Source organism: Gallus gallus, chromosome 10, assembly GCF_016699485.2.
Source record: "Gallus gallus isolate bGalGal1 chromosome 10, bGalGal1.mat.broiler.GRCg7b, whole genome shotgun sequence".
Classification (NCBI taxonomy): domain Eukaryota; kingdom Metazoa; phylum Chordata; class Aves; order Galliformes; family Phasianidae; genus Gallus; species Gallus gallus.
In genome coordinates this window covers 3,107,453-3,126,620 of record NC_052541.1, presented here as the reverse complement: position 1 = coordinate 3,126,620, position 19,168 = coordinate 3,107,453, and the positions used below count along the sequence as shown (strand labels likewise).

The window sequence follows — 19,168 nt, the reverse complement described above, 5'->3', positions numbered from 1 at the left end:
ATAAGAAAATGACAAGTTACTTTAAAGGACTGCTAAATTTTTACCATGTTATGCATCGGTTGAGTACAACACTGTGAAAATCTCCTATGGCTTTGTTCTGTCTGCAAAGAGCAAAATAAATGAGTTCAGTTCATAATGGGTAGAAGAAAAAACCCGTGTAATTGCTAACCCCGAGCGTGTGCTAGCAGCTCGCAGGCTTTCACCTTCAGGCTATCTCGCTCCCTGGAGTGCCATTTGCTGCCATCTACCGGACGTCTCTAACAAATTCAAGGAGACTCAAAACCAGAGCTCTGATCTCCATTCCCCTTCTGATGCTCAAAGCTTTAGTGCAAGTGACTTCTAATATCTATTGTAACGAGAACCCGTTTTAGAGGGTGATGAGAGAGGAATCTATAGTCTGAATATTCGTGCTGATTGTCTTTAGATGCTGGATTAGTAGGAGCAGGATGGTCATAGCACTTCAGAGGAAAGATGCTAAAGAGACAGATAGAGTCAGTGTTACACTAACAGTAGATAAGAACACTTTGCTATTCTGTAGTTATTTTAATCTGAAAAGCCTAAGTACCTTGCTAGCGTTATTTAATCCTCACCGTATCTTTCAAAGATTTCTTTTAGTACATGAAAGTCTTTTATTAACTCTTTTATTTAAGGGAAGGCCTCACGAAAACAAAAAAGAGCAAGTGTTTCCTCCAAGACCATATACGTTCCCATGTTAAGACTAAGGACTTTAAAATCTATATATGCAGCATCATTTGGTGGCTTCTGAACTAATAGGATCCCAAAGCAGGGATTTATGGACCTTGCTGCATTGTAGAGGTGAGTCAGCCGATATCCCCCAGCAGAGGTATGCTCTCCTTGCCACGTACAACTTCCTCACCAATGCGGAATCACACCTTCATCCCCATTTCCAGGCTTTGGCTTTTGTAGTGTTATCTGTGAAGATGAACAGGAGAATTTGCTTGTGGTTGTGGCCTCTTGCTCATGTCTTACTATCTGAACACGCTTTCCTTTTGATATCCATCAAGGGATACTTCCACAAAACAGATTAACTGGGTGATCCATTTGTAACCATCATCCCTGGGGGCCTTAACTGTGGATATACAGATTTTGAGCAGTCTTGTCATGGACTCCAAGGGGTTTCAGTTTTCCAGTAAGCAAAGAGCAACTAAAAAGATCTGGAACTTAGCTCTCCAGTGTGTTACACCATAGTACTGTTGATTCCAGTAAAGTTCTCTTTCATCTTAAACCCAATGTAATTGACTGATATTTCATGTTTTTAACTCAGAACTCCTCTATATCAGAAATCCTCAGGCAATCACCTCAGCTGCTGTGGATCTCTGTATTACTTACAGAAGCTTCCATAGCATAAAATAAAATATATCTCCTTTGATTCAAACAGAAAGTACTTTTTTTTTCTGTAGAAAGCCTATGGACTTAGAAACAATGTTGTGTGTCTATCTCTAGGTATAGCCTATGAGGTTCTTCCACAAGCAATAGTCACACAAAGGCTGCAGGAATTAAATGCTGTTTTCCTTTCCTTTCCCTTTCCCTTTCCTTTCCCTTTCCTTTCCCTTTCCCTTTCCCTTTCCCTTTCCCTTTCCCTTTCCCTTTCCCTTTCCCTTCCCTAATGTAGCAGCTTTCTTAATTCACTAGAGAATGGATTCTTATAATTTGGCACAGTAGGATGAGCTAGTCACAACATCAGTCATTACTGCAGGTGAGTAGTAGGGTGTCAGCAGTTTACCTGTTCTGCTGAAGCAGACAGGTGTATGTATTTTAGAACACAAGGGATGAGGTCAGACATCACACATTCCATACTGTCTTGTGTAAAATCTCCCTTTCACAGTGTCCACATCCCTTTGCTTCCTGATGGGACAGCGTGGTATGACATGTATGTCAACCTGTGTGTCTGTGAAGTCTTTGAGGAGGCTGTGAGGATATTCTGGAGAAGTAGAAACTGTGATGAATGTTTAAGTATAGCTTTGTACTGAGATCTTGTACCGTAGCTCTGTAGACCACAAAGGAAACCTGTATTTCATCATTTGAAAACCCGTATTTTCATCTTTAAATCTTGTTTTAATCCCCATGGGAACTTCTCTGTAGTGAAACACGTGGCAAATATTAGTGTAGGCTTTTAAAATATATTTATATGGAAGCAATAGGAAGAATATGCTGTACTACTGCTATTATTGATTTGGGTTAAAAAAAAAAAAAGTAACAATAAAATTCAGTGAAAACAGAGGCAAAAGACTGAATTTGCAATTCCCAACTATAATAACACTGCCCCTTTGAAATATACTTGCACAGAAAGTCCAGACTATGCTGGATGTGTTCAGTAAATCTTTCTTCTCTTTTCTCTTGGCAGTTGCAGTACAGTGCTCCCAGTAACTTGAGCAGTGCAAAAGAACAGGAATCTCAATGCTCTTTTCTCAAGGAAAACAAGTGTTCCCTTTAACCCCCATCCAGGGATAGCAGAACCTTTGGTGTGAGGGAGCCCTTCGCTCATCTCTGCTCGGACAGCTTTGCCAGGGCTCCGCAGCCTTTTATTGCAAGCTTCTGACTGATGAGGCATTATAGTTAAGTAATTTAACTCCCCGGGGCTTCCTAGGCTCATTACCATCTTGTTTTACCATCTGAGACATTCACCACATACCTAAGAATACGTTACATCTGTTCCTTTCATATTCTTCGTCTGCATTCCACAAACGGGGCTCTGAGGCATTCTGAATTGGCATAGCTTTGCGGCCTTCTGTGGAACTCTTAATCTACACTCAAACCCCTTAAGAAAAAAAGATGCACTTTGTAAAATGCACATCTCCACCCAAAGTGCAGCCACATTTTGCACGTGAACTGCCAAGCCAGAGATCTGCTATATGCACGACGGGGATTTCTCTGCGGCTGGGGGCCAATGAATTGCACACTGAACCTGGATATTTTTCCTGACTGTAATTGCAATCGATTTTTCAAATCAACAGGGAAACATCACTCTGTTTGATATAAAATGCAGCTGTGTTTACCAGAAGAAAGGCCTTTTCCAGAGACGTAAAGCATTCCAGAGGCTGTCTGAGAGCTGCCCGGGTGGGCAGCGTGGCAGCTGTGTGTTTCAGAGGGCTATGTGCAGTTACTGCCTGCATTCTCTAAGTGACCTATTTGAGCAGAAAGGAGAACTGTTCTGAATAAGGGCAGCTATTTTGAACTTAGGATGTTTTGGAGAGAGGGGGAAACAGTGAAGGACAGAATTAGGTCACAACTTCAGGATGCCAAGATTTTCCTCTTGATTTGCTTATTGCTTTTGTAAGGCAGGCTCTCACATTTAGCCATACTGGAAGGAATAATCTTTTCTCTGCGCACATTAAACCAGAGTACAAAAGAAATTTAAGTCATCAAAAATTCCTTTTTCTACCTTTCTGGGAGAAAGAACGGCTAAAAGGACAAACCAATTTTCTCAGCTGTGTAATTAGCACTTACTGTCAGGAGATAATAAACAATCAATTGAAGTCAGCTGAAGCATTTCTCAAGTGCAGTTCAGGATCTCACTGAAGTGACTGAAATGCAGTGCAACACAGGCACTCCTGTGATGAGTCGGACTCGGGGCAGGAACAGCAATGGGATTGCTGATGATTAGAAGGATAAGTAGGATCACAGAGGCCACTTTTAAAACTGTGGAGATCAGTTCAGTCTAGACAACGCTCTGAGCCCAGCGACTGCTCACTTTACAGAGCAAGCCTGAAATATTAATCTCCTGTGCTATTTAGAACTGGTAAATGCATCTAAGTTAGAAACTAGTCAAGTGTTATCGTATCATACCCTCCATTAAAACATGTTGGGAAGTGTGGAAAAATACAATTATTAAAAATCAATCTTAATAACTGGAAGACTATATAACGTTTGCCTGCAACCTCAGTGTGACTTTGCTTTCAGAAGCTCTGTGCACCCATGTCTCCCATTCTCTATCATAGCAATTGTGTACACAGTTGGGTGTGGGCTAACAAATAGAGCATCAGAAATCCAGCCTAGCTGTATAAAATAAGCAATTAGCAGTGACCTCACGGCTGTTACTCAGATAGGATCTTTTATATTATATCCCCCTTCAAAATTGCTATGGATTTTTTAGCACTTATCGAAATAGATTGGGGATAAGGCCTGCTTTCCAGAAGCAGTTCAACCAGGCTGTTCTTCCTTCCTTTTCAGGGGATAGCATAAATTCACAACCACGCCACGGTTTTCTTTTGGCAGTTTGGAGACGTAGGAAATGTTGCCATCAGGTGTTCCTAATTTAATTCAATCCCTTGTTAAGTTGAGCTCTCCTATAATTCAGTCTCAGCCTCGAGACCTGAGTCGTTCGTATTAAAGGTAACACAATGGCCACCCTTCCTTTTAATCAGTGTTGACTGCTTTAGGCAGGTATTTCCAGATAATCTGATTACAAAACCACGATGAGCTGGCACTTAGTTAATAACCGATCAGAAAAATTTGGAAAAGAATCAAAGGAGAAGAGGAGAAGAGAAAAAGGAAAAGAAAGCCTTACAAAGACATGCGGCGTTAGAGGAAATATTGCGGACGGTTAGTTTTGCCAGCGATTGCTATTGGCTCAAGCCTCAAAGATGGGCAGCCTTGGGTGACAGGTTCAGCCCAGCAGGGAGAGTATTGACACAACTCCAAGAAGAATGAGGTCTATGGTAAATTTAACATCATTTCCTCTTAGACTTATTTAAACTTACTAATAAGATTTATAGGTTAGATGCTTAGCAGTGTAAGCTGGCGTAACTCCACCGAACTCTGCCTGCATCGTTTCCAGGCTGCTCTTACTGCAAATGCAGGCAGAAACCTGCCTGCCTGGCAGCCCTTTTATGGGAAAGTGACTCGTCTTGTCCAGGGTGCTCTGGGGCTTGTGAGCTACCAGATATTTGTCTGTGTGGGTGAGGCCGCTTCTTTGTTCAGCTGGTAGGAGAATCAAATCATTTGCCATCGTCCATGGGATGTTCCATGTATCTTCTGCATCTGTGATTCAGCTCTGTAGAAGTTCTTCTCTATGGGGGACATGCTTGGATGGATGAGGGCAGACTGCCTTGGCACAGCAGGTTCTGTTGAGGATGAGCTGATGGATTTCTGGCACAGTCCTGGCACAGGGCACACTGAGTAACGTGGAGCAGCTCTGCAGCCACTTCATATCGGCTCACAGGGAAGTCACCAGTCATGCTTACCGGCCAGTTCTCTGATCTCCTGGGCTGCCTTATCTCATAAGGCCCCCAGTTCTGTGGAGCCGGAGAGCTGCCAGATGTAGGGCTGCCAGCTCTGATGGTGTTTGACAGAAGCTGACACAGATATACTTCAAGGGGACTGTGAGGCATCTTTCTTATTTCTTAAAATATCACCTTGAAAACATGGCTAAAGTAGGTAGCTTATTGTCCACTGTCTTGTCTTTTCTGTGTAAATTTGCAATACCATTGGAATGACAGCCCTTCTTGTCAGCCAACAGCTCCAGAGGAGACCGGGACTGGTTATTTTCCACCCACCTCCCCCGTGTCTGCTCCTGAGTGATCGGGCTGAATGGAGCCCATGGTCTGCTGCTCAGCAGATGGCATGTTTCCAGTGCATCAGTATTGGAACAGTACCCAGCACAGTGTGAAGGAACCCAAGCTGTTAGGAGTCTGCCTTTTGACTAAAGCAGAAGAAAAAGCCTTGACAATTTGCTATTTTGCAAGTTACTCAGTAGGAAATAAATGGTTTACAAGGTGGTGTTCTGCTGTGTTCCAGTGTGCCCTCATCCTCTGCCTTTGTTCCCAGAGCTCTTACTGAGCTCCGTTTTACACCGATTTGGTAATGAAAGATATCATACACCATCACAGAAGGGACCACGTTCCTCTTGGGAGTAACAGGAATGGCATGTGCTAATCACACAAGGACTTGGAAGCTCGCAGTAGACTGCTTAAAGTCACCAAGGTAATAAGGTAGTAGATTAGGGGCTTAGGAAGCCTGTAGACTGATGCACACATTTCTAATGGTGTGCCAAAGGAGTCAAACACTGGACTCGTAGTGATGTTAATGAGGCCCCTTCCCATTGCCTCCTTGTAAGTCAGGCTGTTCAGCAACGCTGGGGAACAGGGCTGGCCCATGCAGAAGGAATGCTGCAAGGCTCCTGAAGTACACAGGCGCTGACACTGCTCTGGAAGAGAGAAGGCAGTGAAGGGGCAGAGGACACAAAGTTCTAGTCTAAACCTGGATGCCTATTTAGGCTGAAATGAATGTCAGAGCAGCTTGATCTGCTACTCCAGTGCTATAGCTTTGAATTCCTTTTTTTTTTTTTTTAGAGGCTTTGTAATCTTGTTATTATCTTGTTCAAGCTGCCATTATTAAAATTGATGAAGTTGATTTATAATTCTATAAAAATCATTAGAGATAGATGGAAATTGATGGAGGCTCCCAAGTCATAGAGGACGGTTATGAATCAGTGGTGAATAGCATGCAAGTAGATACGGTAGATGCTTCAGTATTCCTGCATCCTTTTCCCCTTCAGCACAAAACTCACACTGTGTTCTTACTTTACTTCTAGTGAGTGGGGAAAAAAAAGAAAACCCTTTTAATTATAGAGGACAACAATTCTGTAACAAGTAGGAATTATTTAGAAAAGACAGACAAGTGTGTCCAAAAACCAGTCCAAGTGAAATGTTTCCAATTCTGTTTTGCAGGAAGAAGTGATTAATCACAAAGTGAGATATTTTCAAGACAAGTATAAATTGCAGGAGATTGTAAAAGACTCCAGATGGACTGGAATTATTTGGAAAAGTGGACAAAAACAGCAAAGGAAATGTTGAGTTGAATAAACACAGACGAATCCCTATCACTAAAAAATAAACCACGGAGTCTAATGAGAACATCTAGCATTTTCAAAAGTCAAGGCTGTAGGCTTAGAGACGTCTACCTAAGGGCAAGCAAATAGGGTGCTGATGTAGTGGACATAAGACGGGTTCTGACATTTGTACAGAATGCCCACATCCTTACCTCTGTTCCCTCAGTTTGTGCCGTATCAGCTGAAAAACACACAGACCAAAACCATCTGACAGCTGTGAGGACGGTAGGGCTGTATGCTGAGGTTTTTGTGGAGGGAGATGTTGAAGTCTCCAAAGTGATACACGTGGAGGGAAGTGCTTCATGCCACGGGGAAACGATTTGAATGATTAATCGCTGCAAAAGTGGCAGGAATGGTGAAGCTCTGGGTTTTATGGACCAGTGAACGGTGTTATAACATTTATAACTAGTGCAATAAAAAAATTGTCATGTGGCATCCCAGAACATCATCTGATATCTTGCTGCTCCTTGTCTCAAGCCTAAGCAAACCTTTGTGATAGCAGCGTCAGCAGTAGCATCTGCACAAACACAAATGCATGACCTTGCGTCGTGCAGTGCATAAACCTCAGTTCAGTAATAAAATGGAGAAAGCTTGGTAGGAAGCTTGCTCTCCTGGACAGCAGAAGCTGCATAACTAGCTCCACAGGTTACAGGGTGTTCTTCTTCACATGGCTGAGGTAGTGGCTGCATGTGGGCAGACTACTGGCCCATCTCCAGCAGCGACTCGATATAAATGTAGTGCCTGTGTAGGAACTCAGATGATTTTATTATCTTGATGTAATTCTCCATTTTCTTTAGAAGAACTCTGATGTCCTTTTGCATTTTGGTTTACATTTTGCAAAGCTAATAGTTTGCTTCTTACAGATAAACTACTGGGAAAAAAAAACTGGTCCAACTGATGGACCGATTCGAGGCAAACCAAAGGTGAAAGCATATTATTAAGGGCATTATCCAAATGCTTCTTCAAACACTACCCAGCATGGAGAATCAACCACTGTGCTAGGAAACCAGTTCCAGTGTTAAACCACCTTCACGGTACATTTTTTTTCTAACACCTACTGTAAAGCTCCCCTGGCCCAGCTCTGCTCCATTCCCACAAGCCCTGGCCTTGGTTACCAGGAAGACTAGACCAGCACTGCCCTCTCCACTTCCCCCCCTCAGGAAGCTGTAGAGAATAAAGCCATCACCTCTTGGCCTCCTTCTCTCCACACTAAGGCAACCCAAGTGCCCTCAGCCTCTCCTCACAGGACACGCCTTCCATCCCTGCTACCATCTTTGTTGCCTTCCTCTGGACACTTTCAGGACCTTAACGTCCTCTTTGTATTGTGGAGCCCAGATCTGCACACAGTACTGAAGGTGAGGCTGCACCAATGTGGGAAATCACTCTTGACTGGCTATCTGTGCTGTGTTTGATGCACCCCAATGCAGTTTGCCTTCTCAGCTGCCAGGGCACGCTGCTGGCTCATACTGAGCCTGCTGTTGACCAGCCCCACATTCCTCTTTGCTGAGCTGCTCTCCAGCCACTCATCTCCCAGCCTGTACCTGTGCCTGGCATTACTCCATCCCAGGTGCAGAACCTGGCATTTACCTTTGTTGAACTTCATGCTGCTGCTGATTGCGCAGTGCTCAGATCTATCTGGATCCCTCTGCCTCAGGTGATGCCAGTGGCACGGCACATTCCAGCATCTATAAAACACCATGCAACTGCCTGAGACAGCAGCTTCACATTTGTTGAACAGGGACTATGATAAGACTGGCTGGTACTGAAAAAAACAACCAGACAGCGGTACATACCTTTGCAATGAGCTCCTCGTTCCCATTCCTCACCTTTTTGGAGTATGAAATGTAGTAGAGGGTTTTGTGGCTTAACCTTAAATAACTGTCAGTTACTTCCAGTAACTGTATGTCCTGATTCTGCAAGCTGCAATGTGACAAAGCAGCACTCTGATGACAGTAAAACAAACAGGTCTTGTAAGTGTGTGTGATGCAACAGTTAAGATGCTGACAGATGACGTTCAATGGCCACGATTTTGTTCCCTAGGATTTAATACTCCTAAATCTGCTCCACAGTCCCCCAGCGGCTCTCCCAGTGGCTAACTTTGTTAGTATGCCTCGTGAGCTGGCTATGCCTGTGTAGTTCTGGTTAAAACTGCCAGTAACAGTTTTCATAGTCATATATGAATATCATATGATATGATATGATTCATATGCGATATCATTCATATATGGCAGCACAGACTCTTACTAAGTTGGGCAAAACAGGGACCCTGCAGAGCATGAAGGTTTTCTGGAACACAAAGACAAGTTTGCTGTACATGGAAACCAAGTCCTTAGTGACTGCCTACCATTAAGGTGAATTTCCGAGCTGGTGAAAAAACAGAAAGAGATATTCTTACATCAGCCTAAACCAGGCGCCTGTTAGCTTCCCTTCTGTGCGTGCTGGGCACAAGCTGAAATGAGATATGCCAGTCTGTGAGCACTTATGGACATCCACCAGAGCTCGTACTGAATGAAGTTCGAACAGATCTTGACAAGTAACTTTTTAAGTATCTTTTCCCTCCAGAGTGTTGATTGCCACTGACAAATGGCACAATCTGACTCTGTTTAGCTGAGTCCATGGCACTTTGTTCAGGTCAATAGGGATTACCCTGGCAAAGCCAAAATAGGTCGGGCTGTTAAACACGTTGCGTATTTACTCACATCCCCGGAGTCTGTCAGCTTTGTATTTTTAAGAAGCATAAGGACTCCAGCTTCTGCTGGTTTTGAAAGGCTTTGAGACAGTGTCTGAGGAATGGATGTGAAAGGCATGTAGCAGTTACAGCAGACTAATTCTGATCCCACCGAAATTGATGACATTACCTGTACAAAGCCATTGGAGCTCTGCACGAATTGAGCCCTCAGGATGCTGGGTTTTTTTTAATACTTATGAGCAGTGCGATTGTCATGCAGAACCACAGCATTGCTCCAACGTGTGTGATGTCATCTGTGCTATGCTAATAAATTAGCATCTGCAGCTGCCATTGCTGCCTATCAGGTCTGGGTACCAAAATGAGCTGTTTCATCTCACTGCTGCTGAAGTGCGTCTGCATGAGCACGGAAGACGCGTATGATCCCATCTGTTATTGACAGACCCTCCATCAGGCTGTATGCTTCAAGGTAACAGATCAGACACAAAATGAATTCCACCGCAGACAAGTGCCTTGAAGGCATCCCGCACGGTCACAGCACACAAAAATTTCCTTGAGAGCCATTTTACTCCTTCCCATCAGGTCAGCTGAGCCCTGTCCACACCGGGGAAATTGCTAGCTTCGGCTCAGCCCCTTTGGTGACAACGGTGGTCTCCCCGGTGTGGACGTGCCTATCTGCTGCTGCCCACCAGCCAGCTTTGCTTGGAGCTCGCTCTTTTTCTCAGCTTGCCATGTGCATTTTCCTCAGAAGGACGAATTCTAAGCTAACTACCTAGGAGAAAGATGAGAGAAGGTGACGTTTGCTGGAGTGTAATAAAACTAGTTTATTTACACAGTAACATGAATGCCACAGAGTACACAGCAAAGTACCACAGCAAACCAGAGTGTAACTGCCCCTGATCACAAAGGAAGGCTTGAAGTTTATATACTCATATAAAAACGTGTACATGTTGATATGAAGCACCAGATAAAGCAATGCAACCAGGAATTCCAAGTACAAATTACCCACAAGAATGGAGTTCAAATTCAAGAAAAACAAATCCCTTATCCAAGGGATTTTAAAGGAATCTCACTTATAAAAGATCATCCATTTTGGAACCCCGAATTTAAAAATAATGTTTCCCCTTCTATTAAAGACAAGAACATACTGTCAGATGCTCAGCATAATTAAGTTTTAAAAGAAAAAAACCCAAGGATTTCAACTGCAAAACCTTCCAATAGCAACAAGCCAAATGCTAAAGAAATAGAGGCCCGAGTCATTGTTGAAGAGGTGTTACTGATGAAATGACTGTACTCAAACTTACACAACCTTCAATATATATTATATATACGATATATAATATATATATTTTCAGATTAAAGGGGGCAAAGAATACTTTTGGGATACAAAAATTCATATACATACATACACACATATAAATGTGCCTGCACACACTCATATATATCTATGTATATATGTGAACATATATTTCTTCCGCATAAAAAAAATAAATTCCAGCGTCTCATAGATCCCTGAAATTTTCCCCTTGGGTTCATGGAAAAGGAAATCTTCATAATCTGAAGTACAATCCAAATCCTCACATTCTACACAGTGGGAATATGCTTACGTACAGGTATGCTGAGTGTTTCATTTCTGACTGGCGACTCTGCTTGATCTGAAAGCATTCTGTGGTTTCCAACTAAATGCTGAGTGGAGCACCAATAAGGAGGCTTATAGGGAATTATTTAATTTACATTCTACGCCTGTTTAAAACCACCATCCTTCTACCACTGCATCCAGGTGAACAGTAAAATCCATAGGAATGTCTACCAGAATTTCACCTGAATGGCATTTTCTCTGTATTCCTTAATGTGTTTGGAATCCAGATGATAGTCTACAGAACATCTCCACAGGTCTATTATTATAGGCATTAAAAACTCGAGTTCTGCCCTTCTTTGATGTTACGTTACTGCAGAACCACATCACCATCGCATTTCTGTGCCGTGCACCGTAGGGCTCTTTGTGCTGTAGGCTTTGCAGGAGCTGTAGCAGAACCAACGCCATCTCTGCAATACCACAGCTGAGCACACGGTCCGCTCATGCACTGAGTGATGGTCGTGCACTGCTTGCACAGAGATACACACGTTTTAGCTCTTGTTTGGAGTAAAGAGGAAAGGGAACTGCATTACGTGGTCTGATTCAGTTACCACCGTATCCCTTAGAAAAGCTGCAACTGATTTAAATAAAAACAGAACTATTTAATTTATATTTCCACATGAATTTGTTATTACAAACAAAATATATTAACTTCAGTTGGGCTTCTCAGCACAAGAGCTGAGAAACAGATACATCTTAATTCAGCAGCAGGTACTATGTTTATGTGCTAAAGTTACGGCCCTACGGTGCAAAGCTGCTGAATCAATTCTCTAAGTGGCCGATTACCAACACACATCTGATTTATTTAAATAATATCTTTTCCTAACATGTTGGAACTCTTCTGCGTTAAAATGTCAAAATGATCCATCCCTACCTTGTGGGGGCTGCTGGGATGCGTGGAGCACACCAGGTTTAAGGTGGAGTGTTGGAGTAAATGCTGCGTGCGTTCCTGTCTGCGGGCCAGCAACAAAGCATCCCGGCTTGTGTTGTTGGTTTCATCGTGTCTGAAGGCTGAAGAGAGATCAGGCCTCTGTACTGGACACTGCCGAGGCTCCAAAATAAGATTCTGGATTCCCTCATTCCTGAAAATTTCTAGGTAAGGTTTTGCTGATAGATCCTCTATATATTCACCTGGTTACGCGTATTGAGCCTATCAGATCTGAGGAATAAGTAATTCCAATGTAAGAAAGACACAACAAACCCATCCTCCGTAACATCTCAAGGAGTAGGTTTTTCAGGACCCCTCTTATACCAGAGGTGGACATTTCATCCACAGAGCACGGTGTGCAGCGCATCCACTACTGCCCTTGGGATCAGCACACCTTACCTGCACCGCTCCTTCCACACTAATGCAGCTCCTCGTCTCCTAGAGCTGAGCGTGCGCAGCAGATTGTCAAAGCATTAGGCTTGTTTTGATGCAGCCGTCAGTCTAACCAATTGACTCGTCCTGTTCTCCCTGTGCAGATGCAGTTCCAGACCTGAAAGCCCACAGTTTGGGTTGTTAATCAGGCTTATGCTGTACTACAAGCAACTCACCTAACTGCAACTTCAGAAACAGATCTTAGTGGATAGGTCAACTCAGTATTGTACAAAGTACAGCATTTAATTTATTGATCAATTTATTTCTTCTGCATCTTAACGCGGGCAGTATTATTTATAGGGCTATTACAAGAAGAATAAGATTTCCACCAACTGACCGGCTTCGTTTTAGTTTTTGGACAAGGCACTACATGTTGTGAATCCAATCACTGTGCCCCCTCCGTAACGTTAGAGAGGGCTTTAATGGCTCTAATGAGATCAGAAACCACTCATCGTAGTTCTTCAAGCAAGCACGTGATTTTCCAGAGGTTAGTTCCACTGGAAAATTCTTTAGAGTTCATGATAAAAATATCTGAATGACAGCTTTTATTAATAGAAAAATATATATTTACAATCAATACTGTTATCTTAGATTTGCAGCTCTTCCTATTTCTTGAGCTCAACCGAAAGTGCGACTGCTAAAAAATTCAAGATCTGTGCACGTATCCGGGTGAGTTAAAACATGCACAGCCGGGGGTTTGGTTCCTGCCATACACAGGATCTCAACTGCAAACAGAAGGGGTTTTTTTCCTTTTGCTTCGCAATTATGCTGTAGCATTCTTAGGATCTGTTTACAATCAGTTTAATGCGTACATTCTCGGATATTTATGCGGCAATAGCCGTTGCCAGGATGAAGGACCACCACAAACATTACCATCACCAGCATCAGAGTTATGGGCACACCTGCAAAGTCAGCCTCAAGCACCCCGAAGGAATACCTCAGGCCAGACTGTGTTTGACTTCTCTAAAGAAAAACACACACAACATTGCAAATTGCTAAAGTTTACCCAGTGCTGCACGAGAAGGGATGGGTAGTGAACATCTATCCATGCTTGGTTATACTGCAGAGTTAAAGTGAGTATTGGTTCATCACAAAAAAATACAAACAGAAATTAGATAGCTAGAGATACAAAGGCTTCGGACCAGCTGCATTAAATACATATGGTTGTAAAACATTCAAAATCCAACTTTGCATGTGCGTGTTGACATGAAAGTGAATCCGAAAACGTGGAAACCTACTGGCTTCAAGGAACGAGCCCCCTGCAATGACAAGTGGTCCAAGAACTGCTCCAACAGCCTACGTGAGTTGGGTGGAAGTTATGTGCACACGGGCACAGTGAAACAAACACAAACCAGACCACAGAGAACACGAAGCCCTACTCTCAGCTCAGCACTGTGACGAACAGCTAGCAGATAGGATGCGCGTGGCTTGGCATGCTCGGTGTATGTAAGCCGTGAGGGCACTGCCCTCCTGCCTCCAGGTAAAGCAGGGCTGCACCCAGCATGTGTGTGATCCTTTGTAAAGGCTCTTCTACAAGCTGCTCGGCAGTAGTATAGAAACTTTCTTTCCCGATGTAGCGAGGTATCTCAACTACATACATTGCACTTGGGCTTTTAAAGCACAGTCTTTTTTCTTCCCCATCAGTGCCGCCATCCTCACCTTCTTGCCAAGAAAAGAAAGAAAAAGTACATATCACATGAAAATATATTACCCTTATCCTTGCCTGATCCTTCACTGATACAGGTGAATCAAACACAAGAATAATAATCTGAAGTTTCAGAAAGTCTTGAGAAAGGTCACAGAGACTGTCTACGTACTACAGCACAATCGATGTAGGCTTACACAGTACTCAGCTTAGCTCTGAGAGATGCCAGAGAAGAACGACACAGAAATTTCAACCCCTCCAAATGAATGGTGTGGATCCAGAGCTAGTTTTGCTGACCTTAAGCCTGCAGGACTGTTTGTTCCGTTTCCATGCATCTGGTCCAAGCATGCATACGCTGTATAAAGTGGCTATTTGTTTCAAGGCTGAAGTGAATTGATTCCTCACAGTTTTCACAATTAAGATGAAACATCCATCCATAAAAGGAACGCATGGATAGCTGCATTTATGTGCCAGGAAAGTAAAGGAAGGGGCTGCAGATCTAGCATCCGGTAAAGGCTGGTGTGTAAAGTGAACACTGTAACATACAGCTTTAAAAAACACATACAAGAATTGCACATAGATCCATAGAAGAGAAGCACGGGCTCATAACTAGGGCTGTCTGCTTTCCATCACCTGGGTTAGAATATTCAGCATCGCTTGTTCCTCTACATCCAAATGAGTTCTTCAGAGCGAGTCAGAGAACAATTCAGAGCCTAGCAATACTGAGCAAACGTATCGTCTGTTCAACTGCAGAGGTTCTGTAGGAAACAGCCATCAGGTCAGGGAAGGAAGGCAGCAGCTGCCTCTAAAAAAGCAAAGCTCCTTCAGGTTGAATTTTTTCAAATTTTGCTCCTTATTCTCAGTAATTCCTGCTCTAGTCCCAAACCCTGTCTGCAACGAGCTCTGAGCTGTTCTGACAACGTGCCATTGTCAGGGTGTTGTCTATAGCAACACGAGCACACACTGCTTACAGCAGACAAGAGAAGTGCAGCCAAGCACCGCTGCGGGGAAAATGGATCGCGGTGCTGTTGGCTGTGGCTGCCAAACTTAACAGCTCCCTTGATAATTAAACAACACTGTTTTTGCCCCTTGTTTTTACCCTTCGGAGAACCGTGTCTGCAGTAAAAGTGTCTCCATGTGGCCTGTTAGCTACACACAGACGAGCTCTAAACACTTCTATCTCCTGCCAACGTGCCAGCAGAGCCAATTTCAGTCCCACTTTGCAATATGGCATAAGCGACAAGAGCAAACCAAAATAAAACAGAAGAGGTGGCTGTTATTTTCAACCCCAATTCATAGCAGTGATTGTCAGAGAAGGTTATACATGGCCTGTCCATTTCAAGTCAGGCTTTGGTGCCTTTTGCGATGGAAGGGGAATTTCAATTGCCCACCACGTGTTGTATTTGTATTGTATAAATGTGGTTATAGCTACAGCACATCAGCTGTCCAGACTGGTGAGCGTCAAGTAGGGGAAATAGGATAGACTAAGTGTGCATATTCTGCTTTTTAATGCAGAGGTCTTAAGCCAAGGATAACAGTCCAATTAAGGCAACGTTGCTGAAATCGAGGATGAGATTAGAAAGGATGTGGGTAGGCAGTGTGTCAGACAGAGAGGGGGGAAGAGAACAAAGCACAGATTCTTACTGCCTGCTGACATGGGTGCAATCAGCAGGACAACCGCCATCTGCAAGGAAAAGAGAAGGCATAAAAAGTAAGAGAAAGAGGAGAATCCACTTAGTTGAGACCAAAGGAAAGAAGAGTCCAGCCCAGCTGTGGGGGACCAGGTGAGAAGAAATCCTGCATGGGATGTGGAATGAAAGCAGTAGGGCAACGTGGGTCATCCATCTCCCATTTACAACTAATCCATCTCTGCAAACGCTCACTGCTATTCACTACCAATGCTACATACAGAAATGGCAGAAACTACCCAGAAGAGGAGGGCGATTTGTTTACTGTCGTTATAGAAATAGTGGTATTGAAGTTTGCTCTCCTTTTCATCCGGATATTTATCTAGTTACAAAGTGTCTGATCCAAATGCAGTCGTATGTATAAAATGAATCCCTAAGAGGCCTGGCAAGAAAGCACAGTTCTGTCATACTGGGCACAGGAGGCAATCTCTCCAATTAGAACCGATTTGCTCAGAGTTGCTGGCTTTGACATCTAGGCCTTTTTTTTAAACACTCGTTCAAAGTGTGAGCCCGAGGGCAGGCTGGAGCGAGGGCTGGGCTGGAGGTGCTTCGTAGGAAGCAGCAGGTCTTACAAACTAGTGCCGCTGCATGATTCTCACGATGCGATGAAGCGAGTCTACAGTCGCAAAAGCCAGATATTGACAACAAAGCCAGTCTTCCAGAATCACTCCGCAGTCCCTGTCAAAGGACTTCTCTGCAAACTTTATCATCAGCAGCGTCCTTTTGATGTCCAGCCAGTTCTGAAGTACAGCATCTTTCCGGGCTGGGTTGGAAGATGTTCTTAGAGCATGGAACAAGTCCTCGCGTGGACCCCAAAGCAAGCACTGAAGGATTCCCTTGGCTTCTGATATCAGGATCCTCTCAGAGGGGTTGGGATTCAGCAAGCAGCTGGCAAGTTGTTGAAGCCCTTGGGAGTAGAGGGAGCGGCAAGGGATCTTGGGGAGATCAGCATGAGTGTACTCCTTCTCCTTCAGCTCTGGATTCTCATCAAAGGGGTTGGGTAAGTGCAGCATTTCGTAGATAAGGATGCCAGTCTGAAATTCATCGCACTTTTTGTACTGCGTTGCAGTGATGATTTCTGGAGCCAGGCGGGACTGATCCCGTAGGACCTCAGGATCTACCATATGACTCTTCTGCTTGGCCTGTGAGAAATTGCTCACTATTAACCTGGCTGGGCAAGCAGTGCTGGGGCCGGGCTCCACGGACTCAGAGCTCAGAGGGCCGCCTCCTGGTCTGGAATGAACCAGCAGCAGGTTCTCTAGCCGCAGATCACAGTGTGTGATGTGGTAGGGCTTCAGGTGCTCCAGGCCCAAACACAGCTGTAAAAGGAGAAGACAGACCTGCCTCTCATATAAATCCGGGCTTTTGGCATGGCGAGGAGCGGACTCTCGCACAAAATCAGCCACTGTTAAGTATGGCACCTCTCGTGTGATGACTACAACACGGCTGCGTGGCTTGCTGATGGTCCCCTGGTTACTTGAGCTGTCCTTCTGCGAAGCCTCTGTACTGGAAGGGGTGCCTCCGTTCTTTTGCTCAGGTTCTTGCTCTTCTTCTTGCTCTTCTTCCACCTCTGGTGCATCGGCATCCTCCCATGGGAGGAGGCGAACTGGCACTTCAGCAAGGAAATGGCCACAGTCCTGCTGGATGTTAAAGTTGATGGCCAGACTCTGCCGGATAGACAGGCTGTGATAATACTGCTGGGACTCCTTAGCTTTGCTCTTACAAATCTGGGGGAAGAAAATAAACACAACAGCTGTAACTATTCATTTCTACATTCTATATCCTTTCTGTAATGTGTCTACAGTCTAGCACTATAATACAAGCACTGAAACTCTTTACTGAACTGACCTTGGCACATGAATGTGTTGCACTGGATTGGATCTGTAGCTGCAGATCAATATGTGCAAGCAGCTCACCCTGTGCACATAACATTGCCTGGAAAACACAGTTCAGGCATGTTGTGCTTCCAGAGAGAATAGCAGCTCATATAGGGTAACTTTGCAGTGAAGCCTACAATACAGTCAGTTGTTTATCCATATGATTTTATTTCCTGCTCTTCTCTCAGCTTTATATGAAGCTTGAGCAACAACAACAAAATAATAGCAATAATATTTATAAATAAATATGCATAGAATATCTGAACATCAGACGATTGCATGACTCAGTTAGTGTGGCATAACAAGTTACCACCTATCTGCTGAGCTAAATAACTGGATGCATGCTCCTTGCCCACTGTAATTGGAAACCAAAATCCTACACACCAACACACATCATCTCTTCAGTCAGGTGTGTGTGGGGGGATGGAGAGATTTCCTGAGGCTCATTAGAACTCATTAGAAAATGGTACCTTAACTGCTTTCAATCATTTGTCAGCATCCTAAGTACACACTTACATTTTGCCCTATTAAGCCATATCTCACTGCTGCCCAGAAAGATCTTGATATGTACACGATCACCATAATTATCCTTATTAATTGTGTGCACTGTCATAACAACTGGAAGCTCCAATCTCCCTATGACAGCCACTGGACCACCTCTGTTATGGTCTCTGTTCTGAGGCATTTACTCATCAAAACTGCAGTCCCACAGAGACTCATCTGTGTTAACTGCTGCGTGTTAATCACAGTTCTGCTAACTTCATTGAGACTGTTCAGAGCCTGCAAGTGCATGTTTTAACCTTTGCAAGGTTGGAGCTGTTATGTTGCCAGCTGGATCATCCCTATGAAATGCCTTCCCATCCTACTTACAGCACCCTGGAAGGGAGGTGTCCTCTATCTGCCCTCATTTTTCCCCCCCCGCTTTTCGATTCTATTTTACTTTGAATCAATCTGACTGTCCTATCCTAACTGATACTAAAAATGATAGATTTCCATCGTTCAACGCTGCACTTTTACACTCAGGAAAATGTAACTGTTCTGCATTTGCAAAACAGCCAGCCCTCATTACTCTCATCGTTATTCCTAACCCTGTGCTTCTCGTTGCTCTTTTCTGGGTTCTCTTCCATTTAAGACCTCTCCGGCACCAAGGAGAACAGAACATATAATAATCACTGTTATCCCTCCCAGGGTGAAAAAGTTACTGATTCCACTGTTACAGTTGTGCAAAAAAACCTTTGCATCACTGTCAATTATACAGTCAGAATCCACAGCACAGCCAAACGTCCCCCAGCACCAGCTCTTAAATAAGAGATTTTGTTTCAGGCTCCTCTCCATCATAAATGGAGATGCTAATTCCATTCCTGCTGCAGTGACTTCTAGAGGTTATCTTTGTATCAGTGGAGCAGTAATTAGAAGACCAAATGGT

At 43.8% G+C, this 19,168-nt stretch overlaps 2 protein-coding genes across 17 annotated transcripts in view; both read right to left on the bottom strand.

The window, feature by feature from the left end:
• The window catches only part of TSPAN3 (tetraspanin 3), a 43,869-nt gene extending 28,748 nt beyond the window's left edge, over nucleotides 1–15,121 (bottom strand). Inside the window, exons 1-2 of one of the 4 annotated variants that reach the window (XM_040706288.2) lie at nucleotides 800–15,121; nucleotides 45–101 (exon numbers count right to left, since the gene is read on the bottom strand). The gene's annotated coding sequence lies outside the window, so the exon portion shown is untranslated. Of the gene's footprint in view, nucleotides 1–44 lie in introns of all 4 variants that reach the window. The other 3 variants (XM_046899006.1, XM_046899005.1, XM_046899007.1) reach the window with 3 other exon arrangements.
• Nucleotides 10,341–19,168, bottom strand: part of PEAK1 (pseudopodium enriched atypical kinase 1) — a 92,267-nt gene continuing 83,439 nt past the window's right edge. For all 13 annotated transcript variants that reach the window (XM_040706168.2, XM_040706171.2, XM_046898868.1 and 10 more), the window contains one exon: nucleotides 10,341–17,592. In XM_040706168.2, coding sequence (XP_040562102.1) covers nucleotides 16,441–17,592 — 1,152 coding nt within the window. In that variant the 3' untranslated portion in view covers nucleotides 10,341–16,440. The remainder of the gene's footprint in view (nucleotides 17,593–19,168) is intronic.